The sequence below is a fragment of the Thunnus thynnus genome, chromosome 17 (assembly GCF_963924715.1).
Source record: "Thunnus thynnus chromosome 17, fThuThy2.1, whole genome shotgun sequence".
NCBI lineage: Eukaryota > Metazoa > Chordata > Actinopteri > Scombriformes > Scombridae > Thunnus > Thunnus thynnus.
Genome location: NC_089533.1, coordinates 7,735,721 through 7,754,086, shown reverse-complemented (window position 1 = coordinate 7,754,086; position 18,366 = coordinate 7,735,721). Strand labels below are relative to the sequence as shown.

The following is an 18,366-nucleotide window of genomic DNA, read 5'->3' as shown; positions in this document are numbered from 1 at the left end:
ATGAATGGCTTTTGGAATGATGCTCGGTATGCCGCATGCATGCATGTCTGCGTGGAAGCCGTGCGTGCGTAATGCTTACGTCTGTTATATTTATGTTTGTTGTATTTGTTTCAGGCAGAGCGTTTTTCTACTGAGCAATAGGAGGTCGGGTGGTTACGGGTCTGCGGCTGTCAAGAAAATTCCCAGAATCCATTCAGAAAAGAGACTCGCCTTCACGCTCCGCTGAAGGGGGGCTGCCCATGACATCATTCACACTCACCCACTGTCTCTTTGACCCTGTTGCTGGGTCTGTTGCGCGCTATCCCTCTTCCTGTTATCCCCCATAGGGCCGTGCCCATGAGTGTATGTGCCTCTGTGTGTGTGTGTGTGTGTGTGTGTGTGTATGTGCCTGTGTGTGCCTGTTATTTGTAAGCTTGGAAAGCTTTTTCCACACCTGCTATGGCTCGCCTCCAAAACTCTGCAACCTTGAGGCTCTCATCTCCCCCCTTCCCTACACAGCCCCTGCCTCACTTCCTCTTTTTCAGGCTACCTTGGCTCCCACTGACAGAGCATTGTGTGTTATACTGACATGCCTTTTGTCTACAGGGGCTCCTAACTCAACCTCAGGACCACCTTGAATAACAAATGCCCCCACTGTGGGGCCACAGACTGCACACTGCTTGAGATATGCTGTTTTTTTTTCTCTTTAGAGTCTAGGCTTGAGCATCACAGTGGGAGTCTGGGTAAAAGCTGGCATCTGCCCGTGTGTGTTTACTGTGTACTGATATTCTGTGCTGTTTTGTGTGTTTTATTATACAGACACTACCCCAAGACAAACTTCACCTGTGTGGCTGACACTCCAGAGAACCTCCGCCTCAAACAGCAGAGCAAGATGCAGAGCCAGGTAACTCTTCATGCCAGCAGCTTACCCATAGGATTCATGGCTAAATCAAATTCAAGCTGTGAGACATGCATACAGTTTGTTCACACGTTGGCACTGTTCCACAAAAGAGGCAATAAAAAGAAATGCTTAATTTGAAAAAGCCTGACTTGAGTTAACCTTTTTTAAAATTGATCTGGGAGTAAGTGCTTTCACAAAGCCAACTTTCAGATAAATAATCAGTCTTAATTCAGACCTGGTTTAATAAACATTCAAGATAACTGCGTACTCACAGCTTTAAGACAGACCTGAGAAGCCAAGCATGAAATTGATTCACAGTGGACAAGTAAGAGACTTGGAAAGAGAGAGAGAGAGAGAGCTGAGGGGGATCTATGGCCATGTAATCGTATGATAAATAAAATGTTATGGAGACAAAAAGATGGAAGACATCGCCAAGAAAATAAGGAAACTTGGCCGGCCAGGTACAGGTCAGTGGTACGCAGCCTCAGAGGTGAGCAGTTCTGATACAAGAAATGTTGCGGTAGTTTTGGAGGCTCTCTATCTGTGTGGATGAAATGACAACTTCCCCTATTATCGGTTCCGTCTTTTAATTGCTGAGTTCAACAATACATTACAATTACAGTACTAGTATGCCCTCAAATTATATTTAAAAGTGAGTAATGCATCTTTTTTTTTTAGCACTTCCCTTTTCCTTTTATCACCAGTTGGGGGGGAAAATCTTTGTTACGTGAGAAAGTATTGCAGCATGAATGTCTTAAAACCGGTTATAAGCTGCATTCACCATTTTAGTTTCAATGAAATGTTAAAACTTTGTCATTAACGACTCTGGAGAAAGCACTGCTTCTTAGCTGAGTGAGTATTGCATTGCTGCCTAAGCTCAGGTGTAAGCTCAGCCTGATAATTAGCCTCACTGGAAACAGGTTAGTCAGGAAAAATAGTTTACTGTGGTAACTAAATTTGACCCTAGTTGAACCTGACTGTAGCAACATTTGCTAAAATTACACACAGATGTACACATTGCACCCCCCCCCCCCCCCTTTCATCAGAGGTATGTAGATGTGTCCACAAAATGGGTTGCGGTGACAAAAGTTGGTCTTACATCTGATTGGTTGGTGGTAGGTGAAGGCGGGGCTTGTCAGTTGACACACCCCATACTCCAGAATGGTAGAGCTCACCCAAAATAACCTTAATATGGTGTAATAATCCCAGCTTAACCTTGTGTAACAACCCTCTCTTTTCATACCGCTGTTATCTTTAGTGTTCATGTGTATGACATTCAGTTGCTTTTTTATGATGTTTGCAAACTGCTTTATACCCTAATAAACTGTGTGCTTTACTGCTTTTTTATGTCACACAATCAGAGTTCCTAACTGCTGTGTGACCTAGTACTGATGCACTTTTATTTTCTCTTTCGTTTTTGTTCTGCACATTTTTTTTTGAAGGGGCCACCCAAGTGTATTGACGATAAATCCTCCCAAATTATCTCCTATTTTTCTCTAAACGGTCCCCAGTCTAGGTCTGATTTGTAACCACAGGAAACACTACTACGGCTGTTCCCGCAGAAGCTAAAATAAGAGAGACCCAAATATATTGTAAGGCAAAAAAAAAAAATCATAAGACCAAAATATCCATCTGAACTGGGTCATGTGTTTTTTGCTTTAATGAAGATTGCTCTGATAGAGAGAGTGAGAGATTTGTACTCACCAGAAGACGTACGACAACGTTTTCCCACTTTGGCTACTTCTAGTTAAAGGAAACATAACTCAAACATAGAATGAGTATAAAATGATATTAGATAGTGTGGCAGACAACTGTGAACCTTGAACGCTGTAGAAACCTCACGTTTCACTTCTCTTATTTGTGCTACGATGTCTGGGGCATGTTCATTCGTATTCTAGGAACTTGTCTATCAATATGATCACTTACGTCACCACTGCAAGCAACAAAACACAAGTCATCCAAAAATGAAATTTCACAGAAATTTGTTTTTTTAGCCCAGTTTAGTAGAATCGTCCTTTCAATTTCAGTCATTTTGAGCCTCATCAATCACAAAAGATGGTTGGAGGAACTGATATAATAATCTGGATATGAAGAAGGAGGGAGAAGCTGAAGGAAAGGCTTGTTTTATCAACATCTAATAGAAGAGAGTGCTGTGCGTGGAGAGGGGGCGGGGCTTCGGGGCCTCGTCTTATCCGAGTGTCAGTGTCAAACGCTACGGATGAGATGAGGGGTGTTTGTATGTGAGAAGGGGTTTTGTGGAGTATTGAGGTGGGGTCAGTGGTCATACGGGGAGGAGGAGGGGGGGGGGGGGATAGCTGATGAATCGAGGAGACAGATGGTGTTTTTCTACATGGATTGTGCATCCTAACAGCCCCCCACAAAACACTCAACCATACACCAAGAGACAGTCGTTATACTAAGGGGTTTATCACTGACACTAAACTAAGTATGAGATTATGAATACACAAAAGATGTTTTTGCGTGTGACACGGAGGATTCATGTGATCACGGATAAAGACCAGCGTAGCTCTTTGTGACATTTTCTTTGTCTCCTCTGAAGCGGTCGTGTGACGTCACAGTACAGTATTCACAGTGGACAGGAAACTATGACTTCACTAAAAAAAACCCAAGGCTTTCACAGGAAGTAGAAAATGATTTACGATAAATAAAAAAAATTCCCCTCAAAATGAGGATACAGCTGAAGTCAACAGAGTCCTTCTCGCAAAACTTCTCAAAATATGCTTTTGCTGACAGAAAGTGAAGGAAAAAAACAGCTGATTTCTTTCTCTGATTTCACTTTTTCTTTCATTTTTAAATGAATTACAATAAATAATTTAAATATATATATATATATATATATATATATATATATATATATATATATATATATATATATATATATATATATATATATATATATAACTCACACTACTCAGACACATGCACATGTTGATGTAGATATGTTTAGATTATATGGAATAAGCCTCTTGCACTGTTATGATTGTGTGCCATCACGGTACTATTATGTTTGTGGCAGTGCAAGGAAGTTGTTTGTTGAGTACTGTGGCCATCTAACCCTTCGCCACCGCCGCTGCCGCGTTGCTACGGGAACCCTATTGCTATGGTAGCAGGCTAGAGGTTTGTCACACCTCATTACAAGACTTTGCAGGGGGAAACAGAAAGAAACAAGACGGCGAGAAAGAGAAATAAAGAAAACGGAGAGAGCGAATTAGGGAGGAGGAGATGGGAGAGCAATGAGGCGCACATGAGCAAAGGAAGAAAAAAAAAAAAAGGAAGAGACAGGAAGGCACCAACACAGAGAGAGGGAGGAGTGCAGGGTGAAAGAGGAAGAGATAAAAGTAAAATCCCCAGAGGAAGGAAAGCTAGAGGAATGCAAATAGAAGCAGAGAGAAAGATTATAATGAGGAAGAGCTCCAGCTCTGTGGGATGATTCTGTCTTTTGCTGTTGAGGCAGTAAAATATGAATGAATGAAAAAGGGAGCACAGAGAGAGAGAGTGGGGAGTGTGGGTGGGGAACGAAAGCAGAGGCATGATTGGAGGAGAAGAAGAAGAAGAAGCTGTTGCATAGACCCAAAAAGACAAAGGAGATGGACTGAGAAATAAAAATAGGGGGAGGATCATACGTTGACTGATGAGAACGGAGAGAGAGAACGAAGGACAAAGATGGGTCGAGGCCACATTAATCTTCTTCACGACTTATCTTTGTGCGCAGGCTTGAGAGCCGTGTATAATTTGCCGTAGAATGAGGATCAGCCATAGATTTCGCTTCATTTTCTCTGTGGACGTCACGCTAGGGAGGGTGACAGCAGATATGAACGCATCACGCCGCATCACACACACACACGCATTTAAACGTTAGCTATGAATCATTGCCACGTCATGTCATCACAAGGGCGGTTGGGGAGATGAGAGGAGGATTGGTCAGCACTCTGTATAGCAGTGTCAGACATTACGTGGAAGTCGGGGGAGAGTACAGAGGGGATGGAGCTTTGTTTCCTGGTAATAGACAGTCCGAGTTGGCTTCATCATTGGGGCAGTGCAGGAAACCGGTGCAGTCACCACGGAGGCAGGAATAGGGAGGTGGAATTAAACGATTTGTCATTGTTGTAATGTCATTGGGCACGTGCCGAAGAGGTCAGATGGAGAAGAAGTGAGAAAGCAAAGCTGTTGGTTTAAAAACAAAATCATGTATCTTACTTCCTGCTTCAGGTTTTGTAAAAGTGGCAGTTTGTGGGTTTGAACACTCAACCAGCCACAGGGCAGCAGTGAGGTAGCGCGCCCATGCATTGTAATTTCTGATACTCATCTGACGCTCGCATGGGCTGGACATTTCCTCCACTGCCCTCAGGGTCAGGATAGGGTGGGAAGGCTGGAAAAACACACACTCAACAGTCACTCACACACACAGACTTGTCATACACTACCTCTTATTTTGACCATATATGGATGCTGGCATTCACTCCCCAGCAAACAGGAAGCGAACTTCACCACAAAAGACTATGCAATATAGGCCCAAGCTTACTTTGCTTGCACACGAAACACGCACGCATGCTGATGCTGGTTACATTGGAAGTTTATGCATAAAAAAATTGATTATTTCTGCCCATGACTGCAGGAAATACTCTATTCAACGTAGAAACGTCTTGGTATGTCTGCCGAATCCAGAGTTACAGTCACTACTGTTGACACAAGTTTGTTGTTATAGTAAGAAACATGACCAGCCTAACACACTAACAAAATAGTACTAAAGTGATCTACAGTCAAGAAAATACTTTAAAAAAATCAGCAGAAAGTTCATTTCACTAGAGGATTACATTTCAGCAATTTCATGTTCATTCATCTAACGGTGTCAAGCTTTAATAAACTCAACAGTAAAGCTGTTTTCCCCGCTGCTATAAAAGTATTTTATTAGGCTAAAGCGTAGCTCATTAAAACGCAGGACTGATCCATTTGTCAAGCCAAGTATAAGTACTTATAAGGTGGACGCTGATGCCACAGGTGAAATAGGTGAAAAGCATTACATTCTTTCTGAAAAACACACCAGTTTTGTGATTTTCAAAAAAAAAAATCCGTATATGTTGAAAGAATCTAGGTCAGAGCATCTATAAATAATCATTTATACAGTATTTGTTGGATTTTCCTTGTTGACTCACGCGCTGTTGATCTGACAGTGTTATTAATCTGCTACATATTCACTGTTTTATGTGTGAAACCTTCTCTTTGTTTCTAACATGGTCGTTTTTGTTTTTTTTTCTGTGCAGGTTCTCTACAGGGAGGATTTTGAGAAGAATAAAGGGAAAGCTTTCCATGTGGTCACAGACACGCCAGAGTTGCAGAGAATTAAGAAATCGCAGGACCAAATCAGCAATGTAAGTGTCACCACTTAAACCCATCTGTCTTAAGTCTTGACAGAAGAACTCTAAATGTTCAGTATTTGAAACGAAGACAAGCAGCTGTTGTGGTTTTTTTTCCCAAGAAAAAATGTTGATTGACAAAATTGACTGACATTTCATAGACCAAACGCTGATAAAGAAAATAATCTTAAGTTGCAGCCCTAGACTGAACATTTAAGGCTCTTCTAATGTCTGTAATAGTGACTAATGAGTATAATCTCTTTGCCTATATTGAACCGAGAATTCGTTCTGAGGAGGATAATTAATCTACATGAAGTACACTGGAAAGTTGTCTTCTCCTGCCTTGAGAATAGTTGACATCACATCTTCAAGATAACCTTTAGGCAGCTCATGCTTACGTTGTTCAAAGTTAAAGACTGATACTTACAGTACCAGTCAAAATGTTTGACTGGTACTGTATACCAACGTCAGCTCAATATTCATACATGCAACCACCAGAACCAGTAGATTTTATCATTTCCTTTATTTAGCTCATCACCTCCTCTTTCTTCGGCCTCCGAGAGCTCCGCCAGATTAAGATCTCAGGTTTTGTAATATTTGTCATGTTGTTGTTTTTTTTAAGTAGCTTTCATCCTCCTACTTAGTCACAGTAAATGTCAGGCTTCTTCTTCTGCTCACAGCGCTCCTCATTTATAGTGATGGAATTCTCCTCCAATCGCTTACCACACGGTCCATTCTCCTCCACTCTTCTCTCCTCTCTCCCTCGGCCACAGTTATTGATTTGCCATTTCTGTGTAAATACAGAGCAGCGATGTAGAAATGCATGCAGTGTTTACATTGCATCCACAGACTGCTTAAGTCAGCTGAAAAGGCCTTCATTTCTATGGGAAACACAACAACATATACGTCATTACACATAACCAGTTGCTGCACCGGTCTCACTAATGGTATAATTAGGGTGAAGGGTGATGGGTAATTACTGCTTTCACTTGATGAAAGATCTCGCGTGTGTGTGAGATCAAGGACGTTTTGCAAGACAGAGAAGGATGCACATATATTACATGTATTTATGGGCTCAAACACACAAGCCACATCAAGATAACGTGCATTATGGCGGGATGGATTCAAGCACGTTGCGAAATGTTTTTAGTCTGATAAACAAGTGGTTCGCAAGGGTTGAGCTGCGCTTTCAAAAACCGTCCTTTGTTTGTCTTCTTCTCTGGTGCAGTAGTCATATCAGTCAGTCTCAATACAAGTACTCGACTAATGATTTTCCCATCAAACCATTTATGACCTACCTAAAGTACACAAGCCTACGGAGGGGTTGCCAAAATGTCGCCCTATTATAGCGAGTATTGGTTCTCTTACTGAAACTTTATCACATCAGACTATTGATTGAAAAGCTTCAATCATTAATAACTCAACTCTCTGAAGTGACACATAACAGTAGTGATCTTCTCCTGGTTACTGTGGATGCAGGCAGCCTTTATACCAATAGGTCTCACTCATCCGGGCTTTAAGGTGTTTTTCTTGACGTCAGGCCAGAGAACATTCCCCCAACTAACTTCCTGGTCGACATGTTCGAAATTGCTTTGATAATAAACCACTTTCTTAATGTCTCTCCAGAGACATGGCACTGTTATGGGCGTAAGCTTCGCCCATGACTATGCAAACCTTTTTATGGGTTGATTTGAACACCAACATGTGTACAATAATAATCAATTTTTGCAATTTGTTGTGTTTTGGAAAAGATATATTTATGACATATTTCTGATTTGGAATGCTACTAATTATGATCTCCAGGCTTTTTTCATAGTATCTCAACAATTTTATTGATTCAGTTGAATTCAACATGGAATGTGACAGTCACTAAGTAAGTTTTTTTGGACACATGGGTAATCTATAATGGGAGAAACATTTACACCACGCTCTTCACCAAACCCTCAGGCAGAAATAGTCCTTTACACTACTCAAACTATCATTCTGTCCCCCTCAAAAAAGTTGTGCCCTATAGTTCATTTCTTAGGGCTTAGATGCATCTTTACAAGGGATGATGATTTCCAAATAGAAACCTACAAACTCTTTGATCAGTTTCTGATGAGAGGGTATCCACGAGGCATTTGCAAAGGCTTATGAGGAAAAACAGAAATGAATTATTCACCGAATGTAAACCCAAAAAGCAAAAAAAAACATTCTCTTGTATATTTAATACTACCTGTTCACCACTTGGGTGTGAGATATGTAATGTTGTGAAAACACACTTCAACATTTTATCTGTTGATGACATTGGCAAAGAGATCTTTTCATTCTCTTCCGCTTTTTTCTTTTACTAGAGCAAAGGGATGTTTAGGACACACTGGTACACACAGACACACACAAAAACTTCATCCACCAGGGACGTTTGGACAATGCCACAGGTTTTTTTTTTTTTCCCTTGACGAATTTAAGCTGCATGTTCTAACTGTAAGAGTACAAAATGACAACATGCAGCTCTAGTAATGTTGTCTGCCATGCACCAAATGTAGCATCCAATATATAGAAAAAACAAAGAGACATCATTCTACTTTGGATTTGGTACTCTGTGGCATTGGCATGATGATTCCTAATCTTCATGGTGGAAATATAGATCAAATTTTACTCCTGATGTGAATGCAGATATATCTTCTACCTTAAAATGCTACACCCTAGTGGCTTAAATGAAGAATTAGATATTGTTTTCTGTCACTCTATTGTATTGTCTTTCTGTACCAGTGGGTCCCTTTCCTAATGTAAAAGATAACATTTGTATGTATACACTGTATATCAGTTATGGTATGAAAATGTGTTGATGCTATGGAATTACATCATCCTAATGTGTTTGTAATGACCTGATCTGCTGGCCATTGGCTTCATGGGTGTTCAGTCAAGCCCTAGCTCATTGATTAGGTGCCCCTGTAGAGTAACCCACATATAGGTGGACTCATCATGCATGCCTCTTTCTGCACAGAGGAAAGTCCAACATGGACTGTTTGAACTCTATGCACTCTCTGCACATATTTTCACTGTCTGCACGGCCCTGTAATGTAACAAATAGAAATATCCAGACTCTAGTCTGAATTATTCTTTTTTTTTTTTGTTCTCTGTGTGCGAGTCCTTCCTCGCTGCATTAGACATCTGTTTGCAGTCAGTGCGTCATTCATAGCCAATCATAAGGGAACCACTCCAGATGAGCGCTACATCAATCTCTCTTTTTGCTCTTGTTCCACCGGACACAAGAAACAAACCAGTTTAGTCAGCACCCTTCCCAGAATGTCAGCCGTGTGAAGGCCCTTCACTCACTTTTACTCATCTAGACTCGTCCTGTCTGTCAACCTTGTCACGTCTTTTCAATCTTAGTCCGGTCTCTTCCGTTTCCCCTCACCGTCCTCTTGTCAGTTGAGAAGTTACAGGGGAAGGTTTAGTTCAGCAGCAGCTTAGGCACTTCTGTAAACACACACACACACACCATCTGTTCAACCTGTTCCTTCAAAACAAACCAAAATAATCTCATTCGCACACTCTCACTTAGCATATTGCACTTGAGAACAGTCACAGTGTTCTCTCAGTCACTTGCTTCACTGTCCTTGCACAAACACTCTGTCATCCCGTCCAGCCTGTGAACACACTCCTCGCTAACGCCGCCGGCACAGTGGACTCTTTGAGCGCGGGTGTAAGCGGGGGCAAAATCAGGGTTGTAAATCTTGACCACTGTGAGTCAGTCTGTTATCAGCCTGGTAATAAGGGGGGACTGACTATTTAGTGCAGTCACAGAGCAGTCACTCAGTTTCAGTTTCATCAGTGTGGCCTGGTTTTATGTTGTGACACTGAATGCTGCCTTTGTCACACTAGCAGATTGATAATTAAGTGTTATTGTCTGAAATTGTAAATCTTGTGCTTCCTTTTTTAGTTACACAAAAGAAAATACACCTGCTACTGTAGTCATATGAATGATTTAAGTGACATTATGATGTGCTTAGTCATATGATTCCCCTCCTCCTCTTCCTCAGTATTTCCTCTTGAATCTAGCTGGCTCATTCTCACCCCAAGCGTTCAGGCTTCTTGTTAGTTCCCTTTTTTTTTCACCTCACCTGTTCTTCCTGATGTGTCAGCAACGGTTGCTATGCAACTCTGCCCTCACACTACTGCACACTACATCCGGCCCCCGAGATGTCATTTCCTCTCAGCGTCAAGTTGCTTCCTGAGGCTTTTGCTGCACGTAGCGCGCCCCACCTATCACCACAAACGCAGGGGTGCTGGAGAGCAAGTGGGAGCCCTCTGGTGGATGTAAAGGGAACTACACGCTGTGAAAGACTTTCTGGAAAGATGACTGCAAATGTAGATCTGTATCTGTTAGATAAAGTTACATGCACTCTCAATCTTTATCTTTGAACTGTTTGTGTATTTCCCTTGCAGATTAAGTACCACGAGGAGTTTGAGAAGAGGAAGATGGGAGGAGAGGCCCCACAGCAGCCGAGCAACCCCTCTTCAGGTATTCCTTCCAACACACTCACAGTACATACAATATACTTACTGTCAAATGGAGTCAATAGTAGCTTTTAACACAGTAAAAAGCTGTGTGGATAGAAGCAGCAATAGTAACTGTAAAAGTAGTCAAGAAATAGTGAGGAGGAGAAGAGACCATTTTACACTGGACGTACCAGTAACTAACCGAAAATAATCTTAAATGTCCAGATCACCCAAATACCAAAAAAAACATGATTAAAAAAACTGTCTGTATGGCTTGATAGCACTAGTGAAAGCTGAGAAATATGTTTGTTTTTTTTGTGAATCGGATGAACATTTAACCCGTCAATTAATTATCAGGGATTTTTGGTTTCCTAAGAAAAGTGTCCAATTGTTTTCCCTATCTGTGTTTTGCTCCCTTCATGCCGCAGGATGTATGAGCTCATCAAGCTGGGTGTTGCCTAATCACACCACATAGGGTTCCTGGTTCTGACATGTCCACCAATCTCCTCTGTATTTAATCCATTGAGCTATAAATAGTTGCATTTACTACAGAAATTGCTGTATTTAAAAATCATGAAAGTAATTCTTATAATGCCCAATCTGAAATCAAAGGGTTAAATCAATGAACAAACAGATTTATTCATTTACTCAAGCCAAAAAATTTAAGAATGACTGTTTGTTTGCATTTTCAGTGGGAAAGTTATGGATAAATATTTGAATGACCCGTGGACCTGCTGTTTGTATTTTACATACCTGATTTACACAGAAAGGCATTGTTCAGAAGGTTGCGTAACAGTAAATTCGAAAGCCACTGGATGCACGTCATGGCTTGCCAGGTTTTTGAATTCCTCATTCTCTCAAAGAGCTCATGCAAACATACAGACAGGAGTAAATACACCTGGCATTAAGATGCATTGGCTGTATAGACTGACATCTTAATTCTCCTGCCTTAAAGCAATAGATTACAGATAGCTAGATTTATAGCTTGCTGCTGAATCCCAGTACAGCTCCAAGTGAGTCTGGTGTCTGAGACAGAAAAAACGTTTCCAGCTCAAACATTTGTCTTCTTTTTATCAGCAGCTTACCAGCCCCCTGCAGCCTCTCAGAACTACAACTATGAGCCTGCTCCTGAACCAGCGCGCCAGGCGGCTGCCGCCCCACCTCCGAGTGCTGGGGTAAGTTTCCCATTGCCCCCCCCGCCCCTCTTTTGCCGCAGATGGACCCCCAATGCCAAATACAACTTGATGAAATTAAAAATCTGAAACAGAATCAGAAAATATTGTTGTAACTTGATCAATACTGCAATAACAAATGTTTACACTTCACACTAACATTAAGACTTAGGTAGAAAGTCAGCCATTCAGAAACTTTTTTTATGCCTCCCAGCCTGCGTCAGCCGTGGCCGGAGGCATGTATTTGGGTTGGCTGCCTGTCTGTCCATCCTATTCTCATAAACGCGATATCTCAGGAACGCCTTGAGGGAATTTCCTCAAATTTGACAAAAACGTCCATTTGAACTCAGGGATGAACTGATTAGATTTTGGTGTTCAAAGATCAAGGTCGCTGTGACCTCATGTCCGTCCCATTCTCTCATAAATGCGATATCTCTGGAACGCCTGCAAATTTGGCACAAACGTTCTCTTGGACTCAAGTATGAATTGATTAGAATTTGGTGGTCAAGGTCATTGTGACCTCACAAAAAACATTTTTTGGCCATAACTCATAAATTCATAGGATAAAATGATTAAGTGACATTTTATATTCATTCATTCAAACCTTTGTTTTTATAGAGTTGGCCAGGTCTTTTTTTCAAGGATGCTCTCATTACAATACAAATATAATATATAAGAAACGATAATCTGCAAATATAAACAGCAAATATGAACAGATAAGCAATATAAAATATAAGAAACAATAAAAGCAATATATAAAGGCAATAAAACACATAATATGAAACATTAAGGAGTGTAAAACTTCAAGCTCAGTCAGAACACATACTTTCACTTTGCCCTATGGCAGCTGAAAGAGATTTAAAATTATTAAAAGGGTTTAGCTTGTCTAATTTTACTGCCCTCTGCAAGGTGTTCCACTTGTGTGAAGCATAATATTTAAAAGCCCATTTCCCAATCTCAGTGCTAACACGTTGATTTTCAAGGACTAAATAGCCTTGGGACCTAGTGCAGTGTGAAATTGAACTAAAATTAATAAGACATGTCAGGTACCCAGGAAGGTTGCCAAGGAGAGCTTTGTATATAAATAGGATTCAGAGCCGTTCTCTTCTCACTGCCAACGACTGCCACCCAACTTCAACTCTAAAACCATCCCCAGTTATGAACCTAAGGGCAGAATGATAGACTGCATCAAGAGGTTTAAGAGTAGAAGCAGTAGAGTGCATATAAATAACATCACCATAGTCCATAACGGTCGTTATGGACTATGGTGATGTTATAAAGGGTCGTCTGAACAATTTGCTTACTATAATTCTTCGTAATAGAAGCCTTATTTCTATAAAAGAATGCCAGTTTTGCTTTTTTAAAGACTTAGTCATTTCATCAGTGTTTTTTGAAGTACAGCTCATAGTCTATCCAGAAACTAAGGTGTTGTTTCCCATTAAGTGTAGTAATATTTACTTCCATGATACTGTTAGTAGGTTTTCTAGAAAACAGCATACATGTTGTTTTATCTGAGTTTAATAGTAATTTAAGATCAATCGATGTTTGCTGTATAGCACATACATCAATATGCAAGTTTTGAACAGCCTTGGGCGGCAGAGGGCGATGTTGTATAGATAATAGCGTCATCTGCATACAGATTAATTGTGCCATTTGTCACTTTTTCACCTAATTCATATCCAAAAGGTCGATTTTCACCGTGACATCATAATGTTCTGCAAAAACACTTGTCTGGCCATTATTCAACACCATAACTCAGGAACAGAAGGGGGAGATTGTGACCATATTTCACATTTTGTCAGATACTGAATTGATGACACTAATCCTGGGTGACCACCTTGAAACTGTGGTGATTATATAGATCTTCTGTGCTGTCAGGTTGAAGATGTGTGTGAAGCATCCACGTTTTAGAATTTGTAGCTTCTCTGCACCGATATCGATATCTTAAGCTTTGTCTACTGTCATAGTTGCATCTTTATGTTCTATCAGAATCAGTTTTATTGGCCAAGCATGTGAGCACATACAAGGAAAATACACTTTTATTAACTTCCCTCAAAGTCTTCACTACAAATATTATGAGTCTGGACAGACATGGGTGTAAACTGCAATGTGACTAGTTGGCAGAGGCATACAACCCCGAGGACACAAGGAGAAAGAAAGATGGGTACGACAGACAACAAAGGTCCCTTACTGGAATCGAAACAGGGACATTGTGGTTATGTGGCATGTGCAGTAACCATTCAGCCACCAAGATGCTTCCCATTCAGAAACATTTTAATGCTGTAGTTAATTTAGTAGCAGCTTTTTCTTGAGCTCTGTGGCAGCTGTTGTCTGTTTTTTGGGGAACTAACTGGATTTGTTTTGTGTCCACAGAAGCGGTACAGGGCCGTGTATGACTACTCTGCCGCCGACGAGGACGAGGTGTCCTTCGTGGACGGGGACGTGATCGTTGACGTGCAGCAGATCGACGAGGGCTGGATGTACGGCCGCGTGGAGCGCACTGGCCAGCAGGGCATGCTGCCTGCCAACTACGTGGAGGCCATCTGAGTGAGAGGGAAAGAAAAAAGAGGGAGAGAAAAAGGAGGAGGAGGTAGAGAAAGGGAGGGAAAGAAGGAAAGGAAAAGCCCAGTGCCATCTCATCTTAATGCCGCTTTCTCTTGATTTTACTCTTGTTCCCTAATCTGTCCTGTGAGACCCTGAACCCCGCCCCCCCCCCACCACCACCCCGCCTCTTCTGCATCCCTGCTCTGCTCTCACTGTTCAGCTCGCTAACCACAGACTTTCTCTTACTGTCCGTCTGTCTCTCTCTGTCTGTCTGCCTGCCTCTCTGTCCGTCTGTTTGTCCGTCTGTCTGTGCTGATGTCCGTCTCTGTTTGGATGTCCGTCATCCTCTTTACCTTTTTCCCCCCAATCCTGGCTCCACTCTCGTGCTGTCACAAGTGGAAATCGAAAGTCTTAAAAAGATAAACTCACAGTTCATTGAAGTATGTCAGGGGTCACGCCGTGTCACACAGCTCCATCCTAGCTATAGCACTTAAACAATCATCATGCAAAAGTAAAGAAGAAAAAAAAAAATGTAAAAAGCCCTTTTCCCCACAAGTCCGTCAACACGTGGTTTCCATGGCAGCCGACAGCTGCAGACGTTATTCTGTGGACGAAATAAGTTTGCAGTGTGGGTGGGTGTGGCATTTTCATAGGCCTTTTTGTTTTTGTTTTTTTTTTTTCTTTCTTTAATTTTGCAGCGTGATCTTGGCCAGACTGGAAACACAGTGCAGAATCTCAGTCTATCAAAACTAAGCTTGAATATTTTGACTTGTGTACATTCCTTTAACCTCTAACCCTGTTGCTGTTGCATCAATCAGCCAGTTATCAGTCTTAACAGAGAGGTTTTTATTATATTTATAGATAGACACGCATTTTTGCCATTGTGTGCTCAACTAGGCACCCTTGTGTTCAGCACTGCATTGTGGGTATTGTTGTGAAACTGGAATCGTAGCCTAACTGAAGAGCACCTCCTGTCGTTGCCTCACTCAGGCATGTCGCATACAGGAGGGATCAGGGACAAGTTAGGGGACATTATCAGTCCATCTCCTACGGCCACACTGAATATCACATCACCTCAGCGGGTGTGGATATACAGTATATACACCGCTATTCCTATTTTTTGCAGCCTGAATGCCTTCAGTCCTGAGAGAATCACAAAGTTATGGTGATCAAGGCTAAACTGTTGTTGGAGAACGGAGACGGGAACAGGTCGAGTCCTTCCCCTTTGCTACAAAATCACCATCAAAGAAAACCCATTTATAAAGGAGGAGGCCAAGCACAACTCTATATTGTGAATCTTTTCTTCTTTTTTTTTTTTAATTTTAAATTTGTTCCACTGTTTTTGTGAGTGAACATTCCAGTCTTTCTTTCCATGAGATGTGAGTGAAATTGTTGAATCCTCGGCTGTGGTAAATGTTGTCGTTTTTTTTTTGTTTTTTTTTCCTCATGCTGTTCTTCCTTTGCCTTTATTGTTATTGTAAGATGCTTATTTTGAAAGAAAAAAAAATTCAGTGTATTAAATGAATAAACAAACCAGCAACTCAATTTATGAACCAAGGCAGAGGAATTTATCTAGACTTGTGCGGTCACAGTATTAGATTAGTCACGGGTTTAATCAACCTGCAGTTTCAGGTCAGAACAAAGATGGCCGCCTGTTGGAAAAAAAATCAGCTGAACGCCTGCTCGGTCAAGCCAGATTGTTATTATTATATCTCCATTATGCTGGAGCTAATGAGTCTCTAATAAGAGTAATGTTACAGGATGACATTTATAAATATCCGTGAAAGGAACTTTTACCAGATGCTCTGGTCAGTGAATAAAACATCAGGCCTGCATGTCAGAACCAGGCTACTTTTTCTGGTCCTCCTGGCAGGTAAATCTGGTAAAAACCAGTGAATTAACATATATAAACCGCCACCAACCAGCTTTATCAGCATTTGCTTGGTGGTGGACACAAAGATGTAAGGACGGTTGGTTCATAAACACACAATGAAGCATTTCAGTTGCTGACTATTACACAGCAATGCTGTATCCTCCTTTCGCTCGAGATACCGTAGTGCTGCGAGGACCTTATCAGACTATAAAAAATGATATTTGACCATTTCTCAGTGGTGTAAATACTCATCGGCCCCTGACCATACACACACACACCTCTTCGCCTTTTTTCTCACCATTTTTCATCCTCTTGTGATGCACTGTGACCGTCACAGACACGAGCGATCAGGGTGGTGCGTTTTTAGGTGGGGTCGAGGGCGGGGGCCAACAAATTTTCAGCTTTATTAAAACAAACAAGGCTCTCGCTATGTAGCTAAACGACATTGTATAATTGTATATGTATCATAAAGGTGAATTAGGGAAAATGTTTTTTACAGGTCATGGTGCTCTGGGATGTGGCTTGCCTGCAGATAAAAATTAAAGCGGATCATATTTTTTTGTGAATGTGGCTGAGGGGAAGTAATGTGATTTTAAAAAAGATGACTCATGGAGAGAAAAAGAAGAAAAAAAAAAAAGTCCAGTGTGGTGCAAGTTGTCCGTTGGTGTTGATGAACATTCATACATTTTGCAACTCTAATGTGATGAATTGTGACAGTGCTGATGAAAATAATCACTGAATCAGAGTTTAAAAAAAACAATAAAAAAACACCTCAAACACGTTTGCCAAACAAAATGACTATACACACTGTATGTATGCCTGTATTTTGGATTAACCTCTACTTGACAACAGGACAATTTTATTTGCAAAGCAGATGCTAGATTGGAAAGCTGTTTTAGAGCTCACGGTTGTGTTTCTCTCAAAGAAGAAGAAGAAGTGGTGGTTTGGCTTGAAGTGAAATGATGATTGTTGTTCCTGGCTTATGATGTTTGCTCAAATTTTATTTAATAACAAAGCTACTCACACCAATAGCCTCCGTTACTCTGTGGATTACATCTGATTCAAACCTTCTTTTGTCGCGAGGTTGTTGCGTTCTGGATGAAATGGAGAAAAAAAAAGAAGTGGCCAAAGACAGCCAGCGTTGTGTAAGTGTGGCTCAGGGTGGATTTGTTAAGGCAAAGTCAAATTTGAGCATGTCGATGATGTAAGTGTGTGTCGGGCTTGGGGGGTTACAGAGGGCGGAGATCTGATCTCTCTCAATCTCTTTGGCTGTGAGGCAAGGCAAGTTGTTTGTCTGACCTGAATATTAGTCAGGAGTTAACCTCTATTCGCCAAATAATGGCTCTACCGCTCTGGCATCACTCATCTATCTACTGAACCGTGACGTCATATCATAACCCTGTTTCCATTCCGTTTCTATCTAGTATCCTGTCCACCCCCTTCTGCTGACGTCCCTCTTTTCCTTCAGCCTTCGTCGTAGGCTGCCGCGCTTCTGATGAATCATTCCCTGCTTCTATGATACTGGTTATATACTGTAGACTTTGCAGAGTGAAATCATGTAATCCACAATCGCAGGTTTAGCATTCGAACCAGTTTTGTGCATTCCATCTTAAAATTGTTTTTGTTTTTGATATAATTTTGTTATTTTTTAAATAAAAAAAAATAAAGATACCATATGCATAATGACATACTTGTGTATTCGATACTCGGAATACATACTCAGATTTAAGGACCTGATATCATCTCCTGTTGCCCTGTTACAGCACTTCAAATTGTACTTATGATTCTGCAGATTCAATAAAATGTCATTTTTCTCAGACTGTTGTTTGTGCTACGTCTTATGTTATTGCAGCATTATGGTGGGTACAAATGTGAAAGTCCGATATTTACTGTTGGGCCCCTGACTGTTCCCAACCTTCTGCCCTCTGTGCAGGTTCACCAGTATATTGCACATAGCAGACTTTTACATGGAAGCTTCATTATGTTCTCACAGATCCAGAAACCAACAAATACTATTGCATTGAAATAATATAATGT

The 18,366-nt window shown here is 41.1% G+C and overlaps 1 protein-coding gene across 2 annotated transcripts in view; it reads left to right on the top strand.

The window, feature by feature from the left end:
* Positions 1 to 18,148, top strand: part of lasp1 (LIM and SH3 protein 1) — a 36,219-nt gene extending 18,071 nt beyond the window's left edge. The window contains exons 3-7 of one of the 2 annotated variants that reach the window (XM_067571384.1): positions 799 to 883; positions 6,163 to 6,270; positions 10,687 to 10,762; positions 11,818 to 11,915; positions 14,286 to 18,148. In XM_067571384.1, the coding sequence (XP_067427485.1) occupies positions 799 to 883; positions 6,163 to 6,270; positions 10,687 to 10,762; positions 11,818 to 11,915; positions 14,286 to 14,459 (541 nt within the window). In that variant the 3' untranslated portion in view covers positions 14,460 to 18,148. The remainder of the gene's footprint in view (positions 1 to 798; positions 884 to 6,162; positions 6,271 to 10,686; positions 10,763 to 11,817; positions 11,916 to 14,285) is intronic. The other variant, XM_067571385.1, reaches the window with a different exon arrangement.
* The last annotated feature ends 218 nt before the right edge of the window (positions 18,149 to 18,366 follow it).